Source organism: Pinus tabuliformis, chromosome X, assembly GCF_031772625.1.
Source record: "Pinus tabuliformis cultivar Carrire ecotype Pingquan chromosome X, CPIR1, whole genome shotgun sequence".
Classification (NCBI taxonomy): Eukaryota; Viridiplantae; Streptophyta; class Pinopsida; order Pinales; family Pinaceae; genus Pinus; species Pinus tabuliformis.
Genome location: NC_142308.1, coordinates 394,335,258 through 394,358,315, shown reverse-complemented (window position 1 = coordinate 394,358,315; position 23,058 = coordinate 394,335,258). Strand labels below are relative to the sequence as shown.

The 23,058-nt window shown below is 41.6% G+C and overlaps 1 protein-coding gene across 4 annotated transcripts in view; it reads right to left on the bottom strand.

Moving 5' to 3' along the window:
- The window catches only part of LOC149140189 (serine/threonine-protein kinase EDR1-like), a 499,775-nt gene that overhangs the window by 64,603 nt on the left and 412,114 nt on the right, over nt 1–23,058 (bottom strand). For all 4 annotated transcript variants that reach the window (XM_089447023.1, XM_089447024.1, XM_089447025.1 and 1 more), the window contains one exon: nt 20,987–21,143. In XM_089447023.1, the coding sequence (XP_089303149.1) occupies nt 20,987–21,143 (157 nt within the window). The remainder of the gene's footprint in view (nt 1–20,986; nt 21,144–23,058) is intronic.

The window sequence follows — 23,058 nt, the reverse complement described above, 5'->3', positions numbered from 1 at the left end:
ATGTCTATTTCATCATTCTACATGTTTTTGTTGACATATATGTATCAAAAATTAAAAAATATAAAAAATATATATATTTTTAAAAAATCGCTCCGGGATTCGCTCCCAAACCGGGAGCTTCTGAAAATGGTCGCTCCCGCTCCCGCTTCCGCTCCCGCTCCGCTCCCGCTCCCCGCTCCCGCTCCCGCTCCCAAGTAACACTGATTTGACCCATTGATTAAGATTTAATCTTGGCTGTTGGAGTCCCAAAAAGAAGATATAAGAAGGGATCGATGGAGAATATACCAAAATCACTTGGAGAATTCGATTTTCCAGGGTAGCAATAGTCAATTGCTGGAGAGTTCGAGCTTTAGTGAGGAAGCAAAGACAGTGAGGGGCAGGGATAGTCAGGATGGAGGAACATTTCCAGATCTAGTGAGTGCATTTGCAAAGAGGCAAAAGAGCCACAGTGAGGATAACGCAGGGACTGTGTAGTAGCCTCCAAAGGCAGTTCGACTTGTAGATTCGGGAAGTCGTTTTAGTGTTCTGGTGGCAGAAGAATTTTGGAGAGGTGGGAAGAAGCGTTTCCAGAGTCAGTGGCAAATAGAAGAAGCAACTCAAATTGAGATCTAAGTTGTACGAATTAGAGCCTGTGTAGAGCCCATGCAGAGGGTGATGCAGGGCAATTCGTAGAGCCTTTCAGAGCCCAGTCTTCAGTGCCAGATTTGCCTGCGGTGTGAGGAAAATTCCTCACTAGATTTTTGCAAGTGTTTTTTTCTATAGAATTGCCAGATTTGGCATCCAGATCATTGTACTCGGATTTCACTGCTGCTTGATAATAAAACCCTCAGTTGTTGCATTGGTTTTCCCAAGTTGGTTTTTTCTGGGAACAATTGTCCAAAAATAACGGTGTCATCTTTATTGTGCACTAGAATTTTCTCAGTTTCCAGCACTATTGTTTCCGCAGTTTTATTTGTGAAGGTTGTAGTGTGATTTATTTAATATTTTCCGTAGTAGATAAATTGTTAAATTAATTAACAATTAGAAAAATAAATTCTAGTTACTGCAATAGGATTTCAGTTTTGAAATTTTCACACGGTTGAGCTAGGGCTGCATGTGAATTCCTTTAGTAGATAAATTTTTCAATTCCATTTGGACAAGGTATTGCGTTGGTGTTTCCTCTAGGAATCCTCAAAATTTCAGGGAATTCCCACGGTTCATTTGCGAGAAAACTCAAGCCCTAGACTTGACATTGGAAGCTTATCTTCAACGTTATGGGTTGGTGGTCTTCTAAAGGGTCATTTGCACTTAAATCTTCAAGGGATCAATCATCCTTGACCCTTTCTCTATCCTTGCTTGACCTAGTGATCACATTGGAAGACTTCCTCCCACACTTACTCAAAAACCCTAGGTCTAGCTTGGATTTCCTTCTAGGTCTCTCTAGTGGAGCGAAAGCCCTATTTGAAGCATAATCATGTTGAAAAGCCCCTAGAGAGGTCTTGCCTCATCTTGGAAGTCTTGATCCTAGGCATACTCATTATTACTTGAATATCCCTAACCTTAGGTCTTGGTCTTCCTCGTAGGTCTTTCTTGGAGAGCCCTTAGCTTCTCTTGAAGCATTGAGCCCTTATTTGAAAATCACATCATACCTTGTCATTGATCCTATCATTATTAGTGATTTCCTGTACACTAGGATTCCTCCCATCAATGAAAGTTCATAAAGAGAAGGGGATGCTGACTGAGGTGACAGTGGGTCTTTGTCCCATTGTTGTCATTTGGTCTAGTAATTGTCCCTTAGGTACCTCTCTTGGGACCCATACTAGATTGTGTGGCAACAAGTTCTTCATTAGATCCTCTTCTATTTCTTGCTATAGTACATTTTGCTATCATCTTTGCCATTGTTGAGCCTGTTACTAGCTTGCCTCACCATAGTTCGGTATTCAATAATGTACTTGAGTCATTATTTAATGTACTTGTCAAAAGAATAAAGAAACTAATTTTTATTATTGTAACAATGACTTATTAAAGCATGGGTTTCATGCTTGGGTCATCATTATATTAGTCAAAGTCCCCATTGTGGACTCCTAGGATTAATATTGAGTTTATAGAGTCATTGTACATTCGAAGAGACCCTTCTTGGGCTTTCGAATCATGAAAAAAGGTTTTGTATCAAGTCAAATACGAATTATGTACCCTCCACATCATGTTGGCCTAAGGGAGATCAAGTCGGCCTAAGGATCCCCATTCGATCCACAAGAAGTCTATATATTCAAGGAGGTCGAAGTCATTTGAACCACTTATTCTCAAGAAGAGTTGGAGAAGTGCAAAGTCTGTTTCTGGGAGGAGGAAAGAAGTGCGAGTTTGGGGAAGTCATTAGAGAAGAAGAAAATCAAACTTTTGGTGCCTCTCTCTTTCTGTTTCGAGGTCTGGGTTGGGAGATTGAAGTCTCCTAAGATTTCGTTGTTGCTGGAAGCTGCTACCTAGTCGAAGTTGCTGGAATGAGTTGAAGATATGGGAGGCTGACATGGTGTGGAGGGAAAGTTTGGTCTTGGTAAAGAGTCTCAAAGAATACTATTGAAAGGAAGAATTATCTTGACTAGGTTTTCCCCTCGAGGGGGGTTTTGCCCTGGCATGTGCCTATATCTTGTGTCTCTTGTTTTGTGATCTTCATACACATATAATATGGTAATTGCTTGATGAAAGATAAGATAATAAAGAAGTAAAAGAAGCCAACACACTCACAAGTAATTATCAAGAAAGGAGAATCAAACCCTAATATAATATCTTTGATTTTCCAACATGGTATCAGAGCTAAGGTCAAGAGAAGTCGAAGATCACTTTGTTGGCATGGATTCTCCCTCTATGGTGAACTAAATAAGATTGGGTTACAACACTGCTGGAAGATGGATCAAGAAGATCATATACTACTTATTCAATAAGGTCAAGAGTCGAGGATTCTTGGCTGCCGTTACAGGTTCTTTCATTGATGACAATGCATGGATCATTGATAGTGGAGGATCAAGACACATGACGGGTGAAAGCAAGCAACTTCACACACTATCAAAGGAGCCATCCTCTCATGCAGTGGAGTTGGGTGACAACAAAAGCTATGTTGTTAGAGGCCTAGGATCAACATCAATGAAGTTGGATAATGGATCGAAGCTGAAGCACACAACTATTATTTTCAAACTGAATTAAAGTAAAAGTAGTGGCATTTAGATTTTCAACACTTTCAGAGTTTATTTCTTTTTCTTTTCTCTCTAATCCTAACACTTTATTTTTGCCTTCATTTTTTAGGGCATCTATCCTAACATTTTCTTTGATATGGACATAAAAATGAAAATACTTCCTCACATTTTTATTCAATATTCTTTTTGTCCATATCCTAACTTAACATTTTGTAAAATATATTTTCATTTAATTTTCCTTTTTTTATTATTTTTTGTCTAATTGTTTCTAACTTACCAAAACCAATAAATGCTACAACACCCATCACTGTGCTCAATGTATACTGCAAAGTGTCATCACGCTGCACCACTGTCATTAAGCTTCTTTTCATCACATGCTCCCATCATCGGGCTGCACTTGATCATTATGCAGCACTATACTGTTGTCTCTAACTCTGCATCCAACTGCTGCATTTAGATATGTAGCTGCATCCATAGGCTATATCTTAACATGTTGCATCAACTGTTGTAGCCAACCATAATGCTTCATCACCCCATGTGACCTTGCTGTCCCATGCATCTTTGCAGCACTATGTAGCCCAGTTGTCCCATGTATCTTTGCAACACTATGTAGCCCAGCTGTCCCATGTATCTTGGCTCCGCCAAGCTCCATTGCCTAGCTGTCCCATTACTAGCACTGTTGTCCCTTCAACATTGTTGTTCCAAGTCTGCCTTCACTGTTGCTTATATTGTCACTGGTTAGGGCATCTGGCAACCCTTACACACCCATCTATCAGTCCACAAACAACCGTCAAGGACTACAACATACCTTCATGAGACACCTCCACTAGCATGCAACTGTTCTGCGCATATTTGAGCCCTCAATTCACCTTATGCAAGTCCTAGCTGTGATGCTATGGCCTGCGACCTAGCACACAATACTTATGTAGCTTACACCCTGCACCATACAAGTATTAGTAGAGGTCTCCAACTCGGCCTACCCAGCAACCTCAGCCTCCTTCCAGCAACTCGATGTCTTGTTTTAGCCCTTAAAACAGTCCTTGATCTCTTCGCTGTCTTGGCCTCTTCTTGCTCTTGCTAGGGCTTTCTAAGGCCTCCCTTGGCCTCCTTAAACTCCTCCACATCACACTGTCCAGAATCTCCTCGGCCTTCTTAATTGCGGCTAGGCTTTAGTGTTAGGACATTGTAAGGAATTGTTGAACATTCCTCATTACCTTGGCCTCTTCTTGCTGCGGCTTATCCTCCTCCAACGAGCTTACTCCTAGGTATGCGTTGCACTAGGGCATCCTTAGGACTGCGTTAGGGCAGCTTTAGGTTAGCGTAGAGGTTCCTTCCTTGGCTTCGCTAGCCTGTCATGTTTGCTGCAGCTAGGGCAGCCTCCTTTCGTCCAACGTCTAGGGCTTCTTCCTCCTAGATTTATCTCACACTAAAACCCAAGACGAGTGGAGAGAAATCAAGTGAGAAGTGTGTGTCAAATGACTCTCAAGTCATCTCCTTTTATACTAAAACGTTGAGCGCATGTGGGGTTTATTTGGTTACTGGCCGACCTTGACGAATTGTCTTATAACACAAACAAATTCATAACTCCATGAAACTTATCGGAATCGGATGATCTTTAGATCAATCCTACACCTCTCGATGAGAGGGATCCGAGAAAAATATCAGCTGTCATAAATAAGATGACCCACATGGAGTTTGGCCCTAGTTGCCAATTTTAACACTCCCTCTCAACTAGGGATAACTCCATCCGCTGATCCATCTGCCAGACGGTACTATCTCTGCCATCAGTGCCCTGCACTGCTGAGCTCTGCTTTGCTCTGTTGAGCTTTGCTACTCTGCTGAGATCTGCTCTGCTGAACCATGAAGAAGAAGAATTGATCGAGAATGTCTCATACCATTCTCTACTGACCCGAAGTCAGTTCCATATGAAGAGAGTGTGTCATACCACTCTTACTAATCCCAGATCAGTTCCAAGAGAGTGAGTCATATCACTCTTACTGCCCGAAGCCAGTTTTGTTGATCATAGATCAATATTACAAGAGAGTGTCTCAAACCACTCATACTGATCCCAGATCAGTTTCATTGATCCTAGACCAATGGAGGTCATCCCAACATAGGTAGTACAGTAGATACAACGATGCGCCCATTGATAGTACTACTATGGTCCCTAACCCCATTGCCCTGCTCATTAGCCAGATGAGAGGTACTTCCCATGAGTCCCAGACTGCATGGATAGGATGCCTCTATAGGAGAACCACTCATCATGTCCCTAACTCGCCACGGGGTATCACAAGGGAAGGCTGAGCTATTCACCCTGTACACAACGCACCATTAGGGGAGGGTGAGTCGCCCTATGGTCGCTTGTTGCTCCAAGAAGTAACCCACGCCCCCCGGAGCTCCCAGAGCTCAATGCATGGATCATGCAGGACCCTCATAAGAGGGTCTCTCAACGACTCCAAGTTGTTCTTGGAAAGTCACAAATTTGACCTTTCCTCGAAGCTTTGACAGAATGTTTATGATTTTCACATCAGTGCCAATGCGATGGAGCCTCCTCGCCCATCAATGTACCATATCCCAGATAAGGTAGTATCTGATGTCTATATGCTGGAGCAATCACAGAATACGGGATTCCTCAACAATCGAATCCCTCCTTGGTTGACACAAAACATCACGGTGGAATACATCATGTGTACAAACAGCTCACTGAAGAGCTTCCACAACCAGGCAGCTTCACACGAGATCATACTTGTAGCTATGTATTCGGTCTCGGCGGTGCTCAAAGAAACTGTCTTCTGCTTCCTGCTCGTCCAGGATAGCGAGCAGAACCCAAAGAGAGTCAGCACCCAGAAGTGATCTTGCAATCCTCCACACTGCCTGCCTAGTCATCATCAGAATAATCATGCAGCTTCACATTTTCGGGAGTGTATCTCAATTCATGACAGATTGCGCCCTGAAGATATCTCAAGTGATTCTTGGCATCAATCTAGTGAGGCTCGACCAAATATGAGCCCAATGACGGGAGTTCACCAAGAACATCAATGCTAGTATGAGTTTGTGAAACTCAAAGGCATTTCCCAAAACAAGTCCGGCATCCCTAGCACATAAATTTTAAAAGTTAAGATCCATCAAGGTAGTCACGGGCTTGCAGTTCATCATTCTAGATCCGAAATCAAACTCCCTCTTACTTTTGCAAATGAGAGGGTTTGCACCTGTCAGAAAGAGGTCGTCCTCAGAAGGTGCTGGTATGAGAGGTCTATCATGCACAACCTTCGAGCAATGGTTTGGATCGGTTGCACTCCTAGTGAATCTCAACTTCATCAAACAACTATCAATCCTCTCTTACTATGCCCAGGGTGTTTTTCTTCAAGCCATAGAGGGCTTTCTTCCACCTGCATACATGAGATTCCTGATCATGAATCTCAAACCCCTTGGGTTGTACCAAACCTGTGGACTTGCTAAATGAGGGGAATGGTCCCCCTGTAAGATTTTCCTTTAGTACATCTTATACATGTACCGTCATGCTCTTCTTGAATACAGACATCCCAGTCACCATCTGACTCACATCGAGTAGGGTCCTATAAGAAGTAGACCTCTGGTGCTATAGATGAGATATGTCAATTGACATGATCCCCAATGGACCATCCTGCAACTTGATACAAATTGCCAACCCTGAACCCATGAGTAAGAGCATCTTTGAAAATTTTATTTTCAAACATGTACCTTTCCATCGATGAATGCCACCCTGAAACTTTTCACTTCCATTGCCGAAATGAACACTAGGTACTTCTTGCGATGAGGTACATAAAATAGATTCTTGTAAATGAATTGAGTTACCCTCATTCAATTTAAGGGTAACATTCCCTACACCCTTTCCGGGATAGGTGGTATCGACTCCAAGTATAATCCCATGATTGTTTCCATCTCTACCAAATTAAAGAGAGCACCCTTCTATCCGATGAAGTGCCTTGAAGCACTACCATCAATAAGCCAGATTTCCAAAGAGTCTGAAGGAGAGGGCCAATACAAGATAACGCTTCTTTATCTTATCAAAAACAACATTTGATTCTTCATACTTGGGGTTCTGTGCTTTCTTTGAAGAGTCGACTACTTCCTCGATGACCCAATTACCTATCATTCCTCCGATCTGGAATGATTATTATCATCATCAAGTGATGTGTCCCTACCTCGGACACTCCTTTGCATAATGCCCAAACTTATTACAAACAAGGCATCTGCCTTTCCTTCCACCCTTAGATCCAGACTTCATTGAAGTGATTTGTAGGCCATTAGAAGCTTCTGCTGTGCCATTCTGATAATATTCTTTGCTTCGACTTCACCCTTGGTGAATTAGAAGAGAGATGAGGAATCCATTGATCCTTTTGTCCTTTCCCAACTGTCTTCGGTGATTGCTCTTTCACTCTTGCTTGGGCTTTGTCTTCACCTCAGCTCTGATACCATGTTAATTTTAGGTATGTTCTATGCTTAGAGCAATTTATTTCAATTTTCACAGTTAGCTCAATATCTTTTCCAGATTAGCAATCACATCAGCATTAAAGTAAATTACAGATAGAACATAAACATAGATCGCAAAAAACAAGCCAAGACAAGAGGACACAAGATATGGTGCTAGCTAGGGACAAACCCCAATATGTGAAAACCCTTGATCAATTCTTCTTATATGTTCTTCAATAGTCCAGCAGAGAGAGAGAGAGATAGTACATTTACAACAGAAGTCAACACTTTGACTTATCTAAATAAGAGCATAGATCATATCTAAGAAGATGATTACCATCACTGTGCTCAATGTATACTGCAAAGTGTCATCACGTTGCACCACTGTCATTAAGCTTCTTTTCATCACATGCTCCCATCATCGGGCTGCACTTGATCATTATGCAACACTACACTGCTGTCTCTAATACCATGCTACATCCAACTGCTGCATCTAGATATGTAGTTGCATCCATAGGCTGTATCTTAACATGTTGCATCAATTGCTGTAGCCAACCATAATGCTTCATCACACCATTTGACCTTGTTGTCCCATGCATCTTTGCAGCGCTATGTAGCCCAGTTGTCCCATGTATCTTTGCAGCACTATGTAGCCCAGCTGTCCCATGTATCTTGGCTCCCCCAAGCTCCATTGCCTAGCTATCCCATTTACTAGCAATGTTGTCCCTTCAACATTGTTGTTCCAAGTCTGCCTTCATTGCTGCTTATATTGTCACTGGTTATGGCATCTAGCAGCCCTTACACACCCATCTATTAGTCCACAAACAACCCTCAAGGACTGCAACATACCTTCATGAGACACCTCCCCTAGCATGCTACTGTTCTGGGCATACTTGAGCCCTCAATTCACCTTACGCAAGTCCCAACTGTGATGCTATGGCCTGCGGCCTAGCAAACAATACTTATGTAGCTTACGACCTGCACCATACAAGTATTAGTAGAGGTCTCCAACTCGGTCTACCCAGCAAGTAATCTTGGCCTCCTTCTAGCAGCTCGGTGCCTTGTTTTAGCCCTTAAAATAGTCCCTGATCTCCTCGCTGTCTTTGCCTCTTCTTGCTCTTGCTAGGACTGTGGCTAGGGCTTGCTGAGGCCTCCCTTGGCCTCCTTAATCTCCTCCACATCACGCTGTCCAGAATCTCCTCGACCTTCTTAATTGCAGCTAGGCTTTAGTGTTAGGACATCATAAGTAATTGTTGAACATTCCTCATTACCTTGGCCTCGTCTTGCTGCAGCTTATCCTCCTTCAACAAGCTTTCTCCTAGGTATGCGTTGCACTAGGGCATCCTTAGGACTGTGTTAGGGCAGCTTTAGGGTAGCGTAGAGGTTCCTTCCATGGCTTCGCTGGCCTGTCATCTTTGCTACGGCTATGACAGCCTCCTTTCCTCCAACGTCTAGAGCTTCTTCCTTCTAGATTTCTCTCACACTAAAACCCAAGACAACTGGAGAGAAATCAAGTGAGAAGTGTGTGAAATGACTCTCAAGTCATCTCCTTTTATACTAAAATGTTGAACACATGTGGGGTTTATTTGGATGTTGGCTGACCTTGACGAATTATCTTATAAGAAAAATAAATTCATAACTCCATGATTACTTATCGAAATCGGATGATCTTTAGATCAATCCTACACCTCTCGATGAGAGGGATCCAAGAAAAATATCAGTTGTCATAAATAAGATGACCCACATGGAGTTTGGCTCTAGTTTCCAATTTAACACCTTGGCAGTGTTTTTCCTAGCTATGTGACAGACTATATGATCCTTCACTTTGTCAAGGATCATTCTTTTTATCTTCGCTATTTCTCCCTTGTACTTCTTGAGTGGATATGGATCCGTGGGCTCAGCCACGACGCTGTCAACATAGACTTTGAGAAAATGCTCATCCAGAAGCCACGACATCCTTGCCTTCTAGATCACATAGTTGGATGCCCCATCCAACCTGTCCTGATCTCTCAGTCCACTGGTTGCCATATCTGCCAAATAGAAATGTCGAATAACCTCCTCTCTCCTCTGCGCAACACTAGATTGGCCTAAGCACTCCCTTCTGGAGTTTGTAGATCTGCCCCTCTCCGCTATTTCTAAACTAGTAAGAATTCAAACTCCTTTACTGGACATCCTCTGAGGAAGAATTCCCTCTACTGTGTCTCTCTTCCCTCTGACGATTTTCTGCCCAGCAACTACATGTAGAAAACTGCATCTGACCAGAAAAACCCCTCTTCACTGAAGCTTCTGCTGCTATGCTGTTGACATATTTCGATCTGGAAATCTTACTTCTCTGTCGACTCACTCAAAGAGAGACCCCGTTCGAAAATCTAACCCTCCTGGCCTGAACTGCGCAAATCCTCTGGGGATTCGAATTGCTGCCTCTGTAAGAATTTCGAACTCCCTTCTTCCTTCAGCGCTGGGCTTTTCCGATACTGTTCTCTTGTTTCACTTGCAACTCTGATATCATGTGAAAATTCCTAAACCTAGAATCCCTATTGCAACAAACTGATGTTACTTCTCCTACTTGTTAATCCATACAAGTTATTCACTGTGTTCTACAGTACATATCGAAGTAAATAAAACTGCAATATTCACTATTTAAAATAATATGCCGAAACAAGAAACTGAACAAGAAATAGATACAACACAATGACACCGTTATTTTTGGACCAATCATTCAGGGCTTGGATTAGCCAGGATTTCCAGTGATAGCGTGAGGTAATCTCACAAATCTCTCTGTTAGTGATATTCTTCGTAATTGGATTGCCAGGAAGGCATCCAGAAGTTGTATTCAAAAATTACTACTGCATAATAATAAAAACCCTCAGAACTGTTGCACCAGTTTTCCCGGATTGGGATTTTCTGTGGACAACGTCACTCCTCCAGCTGATCGATTTGCTGCGTAGGAACTTCGACTTCTGCAATCGATTCCTTCAACAAATTTTCGCACTTCCTCTCAGCTCCTGCGCTGCTCCTACGTGGATCTGCGTCAGCCCTTCTGGCTCTTCGCTGCCATTATTGGATCTCCCTCTGCCTTCTCTGCTGAGTATTCTCTGACTGGGAAAGATTTCCCTTTAGATAATATCCCTGCCCCTCACTGCAAAAGATCACTATCGAAAATCTCTCCGATAGTTGCTTTGCTTCAGAAAATTGAGCTTCTGATCTCCCCTCTGTGTGTTCTCCAAGTGCCCATCAAGCCTTCTCTTATAATCCTTTCGTCGATCAATCAGCTGCCCAGATTAGATTCTAATCAATGGCTAAAATCATATTGACTTGATCTCCGTCTTCTCCGAGAAGTTTCACCCATAGTTTAGATTAATTATTTTAATTTCCTAACTTTAGACTTAGGGTCCCATTAAAAATAATTAATTATTTTAATAAAACTATCTCCAGGTGAAATTTCCCAAAACGATTTCTGGATATTGGAGAATACATATGTCTAAGCCTCCCTGCAAAATTTGAGACTTAGAGCACATCTGATGCTACTAGAAATCAACAACAGAGACCTGGGTTGATATATTTGGGGCAAGGAAAGTACATCATCAAGTTATTGCAGAAATTTGTGATGATGGATTCCAAGCCAATGACTACTCCTATGATCACCAACCTCAAGAAGTTGAGGAGCTCCAACTCTAGTCTCGTGGATCCTACCTCATATCGACAGCGGGTGGGTTTCATGATGTATCTGGTAAATACTAGGCTAGATATATGTTTTGCAGTGAACATTATTAGTTAGTTTTAGTTGGAGCTTCGTCATGATCACTGGATAATTGCCAAACATATATTGATGTATCTTCGTGGCACTATACATCACTTCCTAAAGTATGATAGTAAGGAAGTCAAGCTAATTGGCTTCACAGACTCTGATTGGGGTGGCAGTGAAACCGATGGAAGGAGCACTACTGGAGGATGCTTTAGTCTGGGAGTTGCTATGATCTCATGGATTAACAAGAAGCAAGATCCCGTTGCATTGAGTAGTGCCGAGGTAGAATATGTGGTTGCATGTGAAGTAGGAAAAGAGGCTGTTTGGTTAGGGAAGCTTCTGACAAAATTGTTCAAGAAGTCTCTGGGTCCTACTATGAATAATTGTGACAATCAAAGTTGTATCAAGATGTTTGGAGATCCTGTGTTTCATTCGAGGACGAAACATATCAATAACAAGTTCCACTTTATTAGGGACTTGGTGCAAGGTGGGATTGTGAAGTTAGAGTATGTTCTGACAGATGAACAAGTAGCAAACATATTGACAAAGGCTCTTCCTAATAAGAAGTTCGAATATCTAAGGAACCTGCTAGGTTTGATAAATATTGGTGATTGTATTGATGATAAGGAAATGAAAGAGATTTGTTGAGACTTTGCGAGGGAAGCATTGCCTGGGGAGACATCAGGCCGACACTCTGTGTTGATGTTTGGATCCGGGAATTGAAAAGGTGGTGTTTGTTATTGAGTTCTGTTTTGGATACACACTTGTATTTTTGGGTTGGTGGTTAGTAAGTAAGCCTGATGGTACCTAGAGGGGCTGAAAGCTTGAGTCCACCTTAGTCCCACTTGGATAGATTGTGTTGGTCAGGAATCTAGTCCATGGCATTGCGGTGCCTAAATTGTTGAGTGACTGGTTGGAGTGTTGAAATTTCTAAGTCTAACACGTTAGAAATTCTTCTTGCATTATCTAATTTATTTCACCTACTTGTTTATTCCTTAACAAGTTATTTAACCATATAAATACAGAAAATAAACACAAATGCAGTCTCAACTCATATACAGATCATCAACTGAAATAATAGACAAACACACAAGGGACACCGTTATTTTTGGACAATCGTCCCTGGAAAAACCCAACTTGGGAAAACCGGTGCAACAATTCTGAGAGTTTTATTATTAAGCAACTTTCTTGAGTACAACTAGGGTGGCAAACTGGCTCACCCAACAAAGATTTCTATTTGGTAGTAATACCTCTCTTCGGAAGCAGATATTCAACAAGTCTGCCCCACAAAAATCCTTCCAGCACTTTTCCACGACTCTGCATTAGTCCTGCTAGCCTTAGCGTAGCTCTGGAACCCCTTGCGTCAGCTCTCTGGCCCTCTGCGTCACCCACGTAGGCCTTGCTAGCCTCTGCGTAGTCTCTCTGGCCTTCTGCGAAGCTCCTGCTGGCTTTGCGTAGCCTCCTCAATCACTGCGCTGGCCCTCTAGCAACTATCTCTGCCTCTCTGTTATGCACTCATTGCCCCTCGCTGTAACTCAGATCACTTGTTCGATTTATCTCATCAAACCCCGCTCCAAAAAATCACACTGATTGATCAATCTTGGTGTATCTCCAACTGGCCCTCAAGCCTCCTCTTATACTTTTCCTGTTGAGTCTTCAGAGACAAAGATTAAGTCTCTAATCAACGGCTAAGATTAGATTTGGCTTGATCCATGTCATTTAGAACTTTCTCACCCAATTTTATATTAATACCCATTAATATTTTAATTTTCCTAAGTTTAGACTTAGGAACTCCATTAAAAATATTAATTATTTTAATATCTCTCTAACCAGGTCGAATTTCCCCAAACCATTTCTGGGTCTCGGAGATCTCATGTGCTTTAGCCTCTCCACCAATTTTCATGGGTAAAGCACATCTGATGCTACCCTAAATCAACACTACCTCTTAGCGAGGAATGTGCTCTAGTAATGCTCCACCACTGAACATCACACTGATCATCCAGCACCGGTACCTGTGTTGATGCTTGGCCTGCTGCCCAACATCTACTGCACTGCTGCCCATGGCTCTGCCACTGCCACTGCTACATCTGTACTGCAGTTTCCTCTCAACATGCTGCCCATAGCACTGACACTGCTAACTACTGCACTGCAACTCAGTTACCGAGAAGTAAGTAACTAATCTACCCAACCACTGGCATCCTTGTCAATCCAGAAGCCTCCTAATGCTGAAGCTACCTCTGCCACTATCATGTGCTTCCTCTGCTGCCTTTGCGTTGCTGCAAGCACCTTTGTGCCTCTCGCACCACTACAACCATCTATGTGCCTCTCTGCACTATTGCAACCACCTTTGTGCCTCTCGCACTGTTGCAACCATCTCTGTGCCTCTCTGCATTGTTGCAACCACCTCTGTGCCTCTCGCACTGCTGCAACCCTCACTGCGTTGCTACAAACCTCTACACTTTAGCACTGCCTTGTTGCTTCATCTGCCTCTTGCTTCTATCGACATTTGTCATCCTGCTACTATCATTCGGGGCTCTTGTAGCGGGATATGAACCAAGAGTTTGGGTACCTCAAGGAGCCTGCCCCTCATCTTTTGTAGTCCTCCTGACTACAGCTCAATGTCTCCCCACCTCTTCTCTAGAGGTGCATGAGCACTCATGGCACAATCGTCATCAAAACTTGACTTCTTTCTCCGCTTTTGCCGAAGCTGCCTTGGAGTCAGAAGTCTCTCCCTTATTCTTCTTCCTGGGACACTGGGTTGCATAATGACCCAGCTCCCCACAATGGAAGCACTTTACCTTGGAGATGTGCTTCTTCTTCCTCTTCCCTTGCTGTCCCACAGATGCCAGAGCCGCATCCTCCTCCTCCTCTTTCTTGATTCGACCTCCTTTGCTACTACTTCCTGCCTTGGTCAATCGTCTGATCTCTTCTTGGTGAAGAGCTGCCCACATCTCTTCCCATCCTGGAAGATCAACTCTGCCCAAAATGCTTTGGACAAATGTTTCCCAATCCTCGGAGACTGCATTCAAGGCGGTCCTCACCATGAACTCCTAATCTGGTGTGGTCCCTATGGAAGTAAGTTGGTCCCAAATCTCTTGCAACATACTGAGGTGTAGATCTATCTGCTCCCCCTTCTGCTTCTGATACGATTGCAGCTGATTCTCCAACAACATCTTCCTCTGCACGGAAGTGCTCTGATACAATGTCATCAAGGTATCCCACATCTCCTTTGTCGTGTTCTCCTCGACAATATGCGGTATTACATGATCCTTGACCCCATCAAGGATTATGCACTTTGCCTTTGCCATTGCATCCTCACACCTTTCATTATCAACTGGGTCTATTGGGATAGCCATGGTTCTCAAGGCGAATCCCTTGATGCGATGTCTAACCAGAACATACAAGATCTTGGCCTTCTAGATGACAAAGTTGGAGGCCCCGTCCAAACTGTCCTAATCCCTCAGTTTGTTCATTGCCATCTGTGCTCTTCTACTGGACTCCCTCTTGGAAGTTCTCTCCTAGACTCCCTTTGAGTCTCGATTTCCCTTCTAGAAATCTTCCCGCCAACTGTCGATCTGCTCCTCTTCGATCCTGTTTGCAATTGCAACTTGGATCTGGATTTCTTGGCTAGAAATCCCTCAAGGCAGCATCTCCCTCTACCTAGGTTTTGTCCAGTTAGGTACTGTTCTACTTTGACAGCAACAACACCCCATCGAATTCCCAATCCACAATCCGCCCACAGCTCCCTAGGCCCTAGCAGTTGAAGAAATTGAGCCTCTTAGCTCTGCGCAATCCCGGCAAGACTGAATTTCTCCTCTGGCCAACTGCGTCAAGCCTACCTGGCTGAGTAGGATGACCTGGCTCTTCGTGAGCCTCTTCTGCCTCTCTCTGCCTCTGCGCTAGCCCTCTCTCTGTCTCGAAGTGATGACGCCGACCCTCTACGTCACTCCTACTTTGCTGCTTTCTGCTTAGGAGCAACTCTGTCTCTTGGGACAGTTGCTACTGCTGCAAATACTTTTGATTGCGCTGGTGCCTTCAGTCCTCTTGTGATCTGCAATGCTCTGATACCATGTTGAAATTTCTAAGTCTAACACGTTAGAAATTCTTCCTGCATTATCTGGTTTATTTCACCTACTTGTTTATTCCTTAACAAGTTATTTAACCATATAAATATTGAAAATAAACACAAATGCAGTCTCAACTCATATACAGATCATCAACTGAAATAATAGACAAACACACAAGGGACACCGTTATTTTTGGACAATCGTCCTTGGAAAAACCCAACTTGGGAAAACTGATGCAACAGTTCTGAGGGTTTTATTATTAAGCAACTTTCTTGAGTACAACTAGGGTGCCAAACTAGCTTACCCAACAAAGATTTCTATTTGGCAGTAATACCTCCCTTCGGAAGCAGATATTCAACTAGTCTGCCCCATGAAAATCCTTCCAACACTTTTCCAAGGCTTTGCGTCAGCCCTGCTAGCCTCTGCGTAGCTCTGGAACCACCTGCGTCAGCCCTTTGCCTCTCTGCGTTAGCTCTCTGGCCCTCTATGTCACCCACGTAGGCCCTGCTAGCCTCTGCGCAATCTCTTTGGCCTTCTGCATAGCTCCTGCAGGCTCTACGTTGGCCCTCTGACACTATCTCTGCCTCTTTGCTATGCACTCACTGTCCCTCGCTGCAACTCAGATTGATTTCTATTAGCAAACCCCGCTCCAGAAAATCGAACTCACTGATCAATCTTGGTGTATCTCCAACTGACCCTCAAACCTCCTCTTATACTTTTCCTGTTGAGTCTTCAACAATCGAGATTAAGTCTCTAATCAACGGCTAAGATTAGATTTGGCTTGATCCATTTCATTTAGAACCTTCTCACCCAGTTTTATATTAATAACCATTAATATTTTAATTTTTGTAAGTTTAGATTTAGGAACTCCATTAAAAATATTAATTATTTTAATATCTCTCTAACCAGGTGGAATTTACCTAAACCATTTCTGGGTCTTGGAGATCTCGTGTGCTTTAGCCTCTCGATCAATTTTCACGGCTAGAGCACATCCAATGCTACCCCAAATCAACCGATAGATTTCCCCGATTAGGAATCTAGTCCATGGCATTGCGGTGCCTAAAAGCTCTTAATGTTTTCATATAGTTTGAGATCTTCAATTGTATATGTACATTATGAATACCTCCCTAATTAAGAGGGAATGTTAGAGAATGTAACTATGTTCGGTCTTCAATAATGCGGTGCCTAAAAGTTCTTAATGTTTTCATATAGTTTGAGATCTTCAATTGTATATGTACATTATGAATACCTCCTTAATTAAGAGGGAGTGTTAGAGAATGTAACTATGTTCGGTTTTCAATAATGTACTTGAGTCATTATGTAATGTACTTGTCAAAAGAATAAAGATAATACTTTTTATTATTATAACAATGACTTATTAAAGCATGGGTTTCATGCTTAGGTCATCATTATATTAGTCAAAGTCCCCATTGTGGACTCCTAAGATTAATATTGAGTTTATAGTCATTGTAAATTCGAAGAGACCCTTCTTGGGCTTCCGAATTATCTAAAAAGGTTTTGTATCATGTCAAATATGAATTTTGTACCCTCCACATCATGTTGGCCTAAGGGAGATCAAGTCAGGCTAAGGACTCCCACTTGACCCATAAGAAGCCTATACATTCAAGGAGGTTGAAGTCATTTGAACCACTCATTCTCAGGCAAGTTTGTTGTCTCAAGAAGAGCTGGAGAAGTGCGAAGTCTGTTGCCGGGAGTGTTGAAATTTCTAAGCCTGACACGTTACAAACCCCTACTGCATTATTTGGTTTATTTCTCCTACTTATTTATTCCATTAACGAGTTATTTATAAATATAAATACTGAAATAAACACAAATGCAGCCTTAACTCATACAGATCATCAACTGAAATACTAAAACAAACACACAACGGACACCGTTATTTTTGGACAATCGTCCCTGGAAAAAACCAATGCGGGAAAACCAGTGCTATAGTTCTGAGGGTTTTATTATTATGCAGATTCTTAAGTACAACTAGGGTGATGAAATGGCTCACACAACAGAGATTGTTACACGACAGTGATACCTCTTCTCGGAGACAGATATTCAGTCTCTCAACTCTAGTCTGCCCCACAAAAAATCTTCCGGCGGTTCCTCTTGGCTTTGCGTCAGCCTTACTAGCCTCAGCGTAGCTCCTGAATCCTCTGCGGCCTTACGACTCTCTGTGTCAGCTCTCTGGCCCTCTGCGTCACCCACGCAAGTCCCTCAGCCTCTGCGTGGTCCCCAGCTGTCTCTGCGTGGCTCCAATTGCCTCTGTGTAGCTCTCGCTACCTCTACGTCAGCCTCTTTGGACACTGCGCTGACCCTCTGGCACTATCGGTGCCTCTCTGCTATGTACTCACTGCCCTTCGCTGCAACAAATCACTTGTTCGAATTTTCTCAGCAAGCCCTGCTCCAGAAAATCGTACTCGCTGATCAATCTTGGTGTATCTCCAACTGATCCTCAAGCCTCCTCTTATACTTTTCCTGTTGAGTCTTCAACGACTGAGATTAAGTCTCTAATCAACGACTAAGAATAGATTTGGCTTGATCCATGTCATTTAGAACATTCTCACCCAGTTTTATATTAATACCCATAAATATTTTAATTTTCCTAAGTTTAGACTTAGGAACCCCATTAAAAATATTAATCATTTTAATATCTCTCCAACCGAGTGGAATTTTCCCAAACCATTTCTGGGTCTTGGATATCTTATGTGCCTTAGCCTTTCCACCAATTTTCATGGCTAGACCACAACAGGGAGAAGGAAAGAAGTGCGGGTTTAGGGAAGTCGTTAGAGAAGAAGAAATCGAACTTTTGGTGCTTCTCTCTCTTTGTTTCGTGGTCTGTGTTGGGAGATTGATGTCTCCTAAAATTTCACTGTTGTTGGAAGCTGCTGCCTACTCGAAGTTGCTAGAAGGGGTCGAAGATCTAGGAGGCTGACATGGTATGGAGGGAAAGTCTAGTCTTGGTAAAGAGTCTCAAAGAACACTATTGAAGGGAAAAATATCTTGACTGGGTTTTCCCCTCGAGGGGGGTTTTTCCCTGGCATGTGCCTATATCTTGTGTCTCTTGTTTTTTGATATTCATACACATATAATATGGTAATTGCTTGATGAAAAATAAGATAATAAAGAAGTAAAAGAAGCCAACACACTCACAAGTAATTATCAAGAAAAGAGAATCAAACCCTAATATAATGTCTTTGATTTTCCAACAAGTCAGGTCTCCTTTGCTCTTCCCCTGTGTAGATCAAGCATGAGGATGGTAATCTTATTCAAGTGCACGCACCTAGAAGCCATAGACATATTACACCCTGCTTCAGGTACCACATGCCCATCATCCTCCTGTTTTGGCCTGGCTATATGACAATCACCATAGTGACGGATTTGATTGTGTATTTTATTAGTGGATTGCTAATAGACTAATGTCGATGTTTAGGATGGAAGCACTATGATTATTTTTATATGTGACTCATGAACATGCTTTTTATTGATTACTTTATTTCTAAGTTGCACGAAACACCGACACATCTAAAAGTTTCCGAAACGGGTATGGCTGGAAACGTCATCATAAATAAGTTAATAACACATTATCTAGCAAGAAAGAAAGAATGAGACACATGAATGAAATTTTAGATGGAAAACCAAGTCTACAGTAATTCTCATAGATGATTACATGATGCAAAAATCCAAAATTAGCCTTTATAGATGAGGTTGTATACTGAATGTTCCAAAATCAGCCTTTATACATAAGGCTAACTGAAATCAAACATGAACTAAAGACAAATATTGACTACATATTAGTAATCATAACAACTCTCATCCTCATCAACAAAAATATAACAAAATGCTTGTTCAGCAGAACAAACAATTCTATTAGTACTTCTAGTTCTACTTGAATCACCACTAATATCAAGAGCCGCAAAAGAGTTGTAAGTGTGATTTTGTTTTAAATAAATTAGCTTAGGAGTGAAGTCAACTTTACAAGAAATGTTTAATTAAGCATTTTTGGGCCATAGAAGGGACCCACGCCCTTCTTGGTTGCTTGAGCATGCTTGGAACAACATCTTAACTCACCAAAACACTGCAGTTTTCGGCTCAATTGCCCGCCAATACCATACAGCGTTTCAGAATCGCGAAATGCAATGCGGTACAGAAAACAGCGTTTTAGTGAAGTTTCGGCCAAGTTTCAGCATTTCGGTGCTTTTCTGGTACCAGTATGTTGCCCAGGAAGGTGTTTCATGCAACATAGCTTTATTTCATGCATGATATTTACTCTATTGTGATGAGGCAAGATAAGGTGTTAGGGAGGCATAAAGAAAGATAACTGGGAATTATATGGAGGATAATTAGGAGTCATAAGTTGCTTGTATAAGTCATGGGAACTCATGATGCATGTGGACTCAAGGTACACTAACTGTTTAGGTGACGGAAACCCCTCCTTTGTTTCTTATGTTCATGGAATCATATATTACGTTGATGTTCACACTTCAGACATTATTCTGGGAAATCTAAAATGACAATTCCTCTGCAACTTTCTTTAGCTGTTTTGTACATTATTTTAGCAGTCTTTCTCATTATTTCAGTTTGCTCATCTTCTTTTAAGTTAGCTTTTCAGTATTCACTTATTTTGTTTCAGCTTCAGCATTAATCCATAAGTACAGAAGATCTTAATATTGGAAAAAATCCCAAAATATAAAGTTAAAATCATTTACAAAGGTTGGTACATGGAAACTGCACTTGGCTTAGAGGACACCTTCGTTCCTCTTGATGCTTGCTGGATTGCATAAGAAAATCAAAAGGTTATCAGAGGACGTGATTAGGGGCTATAAAAATTTGGGTGATCATTTCCACCTCCCTAAGATCAGCCTCACAATGTGGTTCGAAACATTGGTTGAGAGACAGTACGATTTACACAATCAACAGTACCATTTCCTCATCCAAGGTAGGTAATTGTTCCTTCAGCAAATTATATAGAAATGGTGTTTGTTTATACTCATTTATCCAAGTATTCACACTACCTGTTTGTTTAATATAAAGAATATCCGATATAGTCCACTACTAGTACCGGAAGAAGATTTTATACAACAAATACTCTTTTTCACCTGCTATTGTATTTCTCCACGTTAACAAAATCTGGTATGATAATGGAGTGCATAATTCCATAATATATTTGGCTTGATTTCAAAATGAAAAGCCATGATCAATGGTTGATTACTTAACTCAAACAAGATTCAATAGAAAGACTATACAACAATAGTGCAGAATGATTTATCTCTAGATATTCTAAAACAGATAACTTACACTGTTAAGTAGCTTTCACAAAATTTTGGCCAGCTACAGTGACATCTATATGATTGAACATTTAAACTATGAAAATAGAAGATTTCTTAATAATCATCAAAAGAAAACAGTGATGACTGTTCAAGGCAAACACATTATACACATGCTACTAGTGAAAATAGCAAAAGCTAATATCATTAACAGGTTTCAACTTAAAAGCATGGAAATAAGTAGAGATTAAGTAGGATAATGAGAGCACATAAATGTCCAACCTGCAAATATCACGAAGCATCTTCAATCTTCTTCGCCAACTGAGCTTCTTTCCTTGGCCACTTGTATGGATCAAGTGAGACAGAGAACCCATTTCCATATATTCAGTGACCATTGAAAGATGAGGCGGCTTTGTACAGGCTCCAAGAAATAAGATCACTGAGTTACATCAATACACCCAGAACAGAGGTCAGAAACAGAAAAGTAACACCTTAATATCAGATTAATTAAATATTCGTTTAAACAGAACATAAGTGCTTATTCTGACTTTTAACTATATTTGATTGGAAACAATGAATGATGGAAATTTACGTGGTATAAAAATTTCCTTGCAAAAAACATCAATTAGACCTTTAAATTCAACCAAGAACTGAAGTTGCAAAGCCGAGAAAAAATAGTGATTCAGAGACCATGACTTCTTGAAATTCTCTAATCTTGACAGGAAAGGCATTTCTAAAGCTGTTCTTTCATTCCAAGAAATTTTTCAATTAGAGAGTTGTGCACAAAGAAAACATATCTACAAACAAATTCATCCAAACATTACTGATATAAAATCCCCAATGAAAATGAACTTGCAGATTGTTACCCACCAAAATATTCTTTGAGGGCTAGCTATCCAAGATAAGAATAGTCCAAGGAAAGACATACTCTGTGAACACCCGGGTGGGGTATGTACCTTGAGAGACAATGATGATGGTGTCTATAAATCATTGGTCTCGCCAACATTGTACTCTGATCTTGTGGAGAGATAGAGCTGTTAGTCAAGGCCTTGCTATGTGACAATGCCGGTTGTTATGATGCTAAATAGATGGCTTACCAATCCGACTCTTCTTATGAGATCTCTTCAGATGAGAATATCCATGTACCATTTATGAATACTTCCCTAGTTAAGAGGGAGTGCTGAAAAATGTGTAACTAGGTTCGGTCTTCATAAATATGAATGTATTTGTTATTCTTGTATTTTGTAAAATGAAAGTAAAATTATTATTTTGGAGCATGGGTTTTGTGAAAATTCTATCACTGCAACACCTGATTTACTTTGCCTACTTATTTTCAATAATTTATTTATGAAATTCCTTCAATAAACATTAAAATAAATTATGTTGCAGATATCACACAATAATACATAAGCAAACACATGCAAAAGAATCAACACATTGACACAGATATTTTGGACAACAGTCCCCGAGAAAACCCAATGTGAGAAAACCGGTGCAGCAAGGGAGGATTTTATTATTCAACAATTCTTCAGTACAACCAGGTGCCAAATTGGCTTACCCAACAGAGAGAAAAATTCTCCAGCACTTCTCCCAGTCCCAACGTCAACCCGACTGACCTCTACGTAGCTCCCAGACACTCTGCGTCAGCGCTTGCTTGTCTGCGTCAGCCCTGGGCCTCTCTGCATCACCCACGCGGGCCCTTTAGTGACCGCGCAGTCTCCTGCTGCCTCAGCGACTGCCTGTCTTGCCTCTGCGCTGGTCTTCTGTTGTTGATCCTGACTCTCTACTCCGTACTTGCTGCCTCCTGCTGCTCTCCAGACCACTAGTTTGAATTTCTCAGCTAAACCCACTCAAGAAATCGAACTGACTGGTCTCCCTCAGTGTGTTCTCCAACTGACCCTTAAGCCTCTTCTTATAATTTTCTTGTTGGTCCATCAACGACCGAGATTAAGTCCCTAATCAACGGCTAATATTAGATATGGCTTGATCCATGACTTTTGGAACATTTTAACTCAGTTTTATATTAATTCACATTAATATTTTATTTTCCCTAAGTTAGACTTAGGGACTGCACTAAAAATATTAATTATTTTAAAATCTTCCAAACTGGTTAGATTCTGCCCAAACCATTTCTGGGTATTGGAGATCTCATGTGCTTTAGCCTCTCCACCAATTTTTGTGGCTAGAGCACATTCGATGCTACCCCCAATCAACACTCCCTCTTAGCGAAGACTGTGCTCTAGTAATACTCCTCACTGAGTATCACCTTGATCATCCGACATCGGTCCCTGTGCTGATGCTAAGCCTCCCTGCCCAACATCCTCTGCACTGTTGCATCCTGTACTGCTGCATCC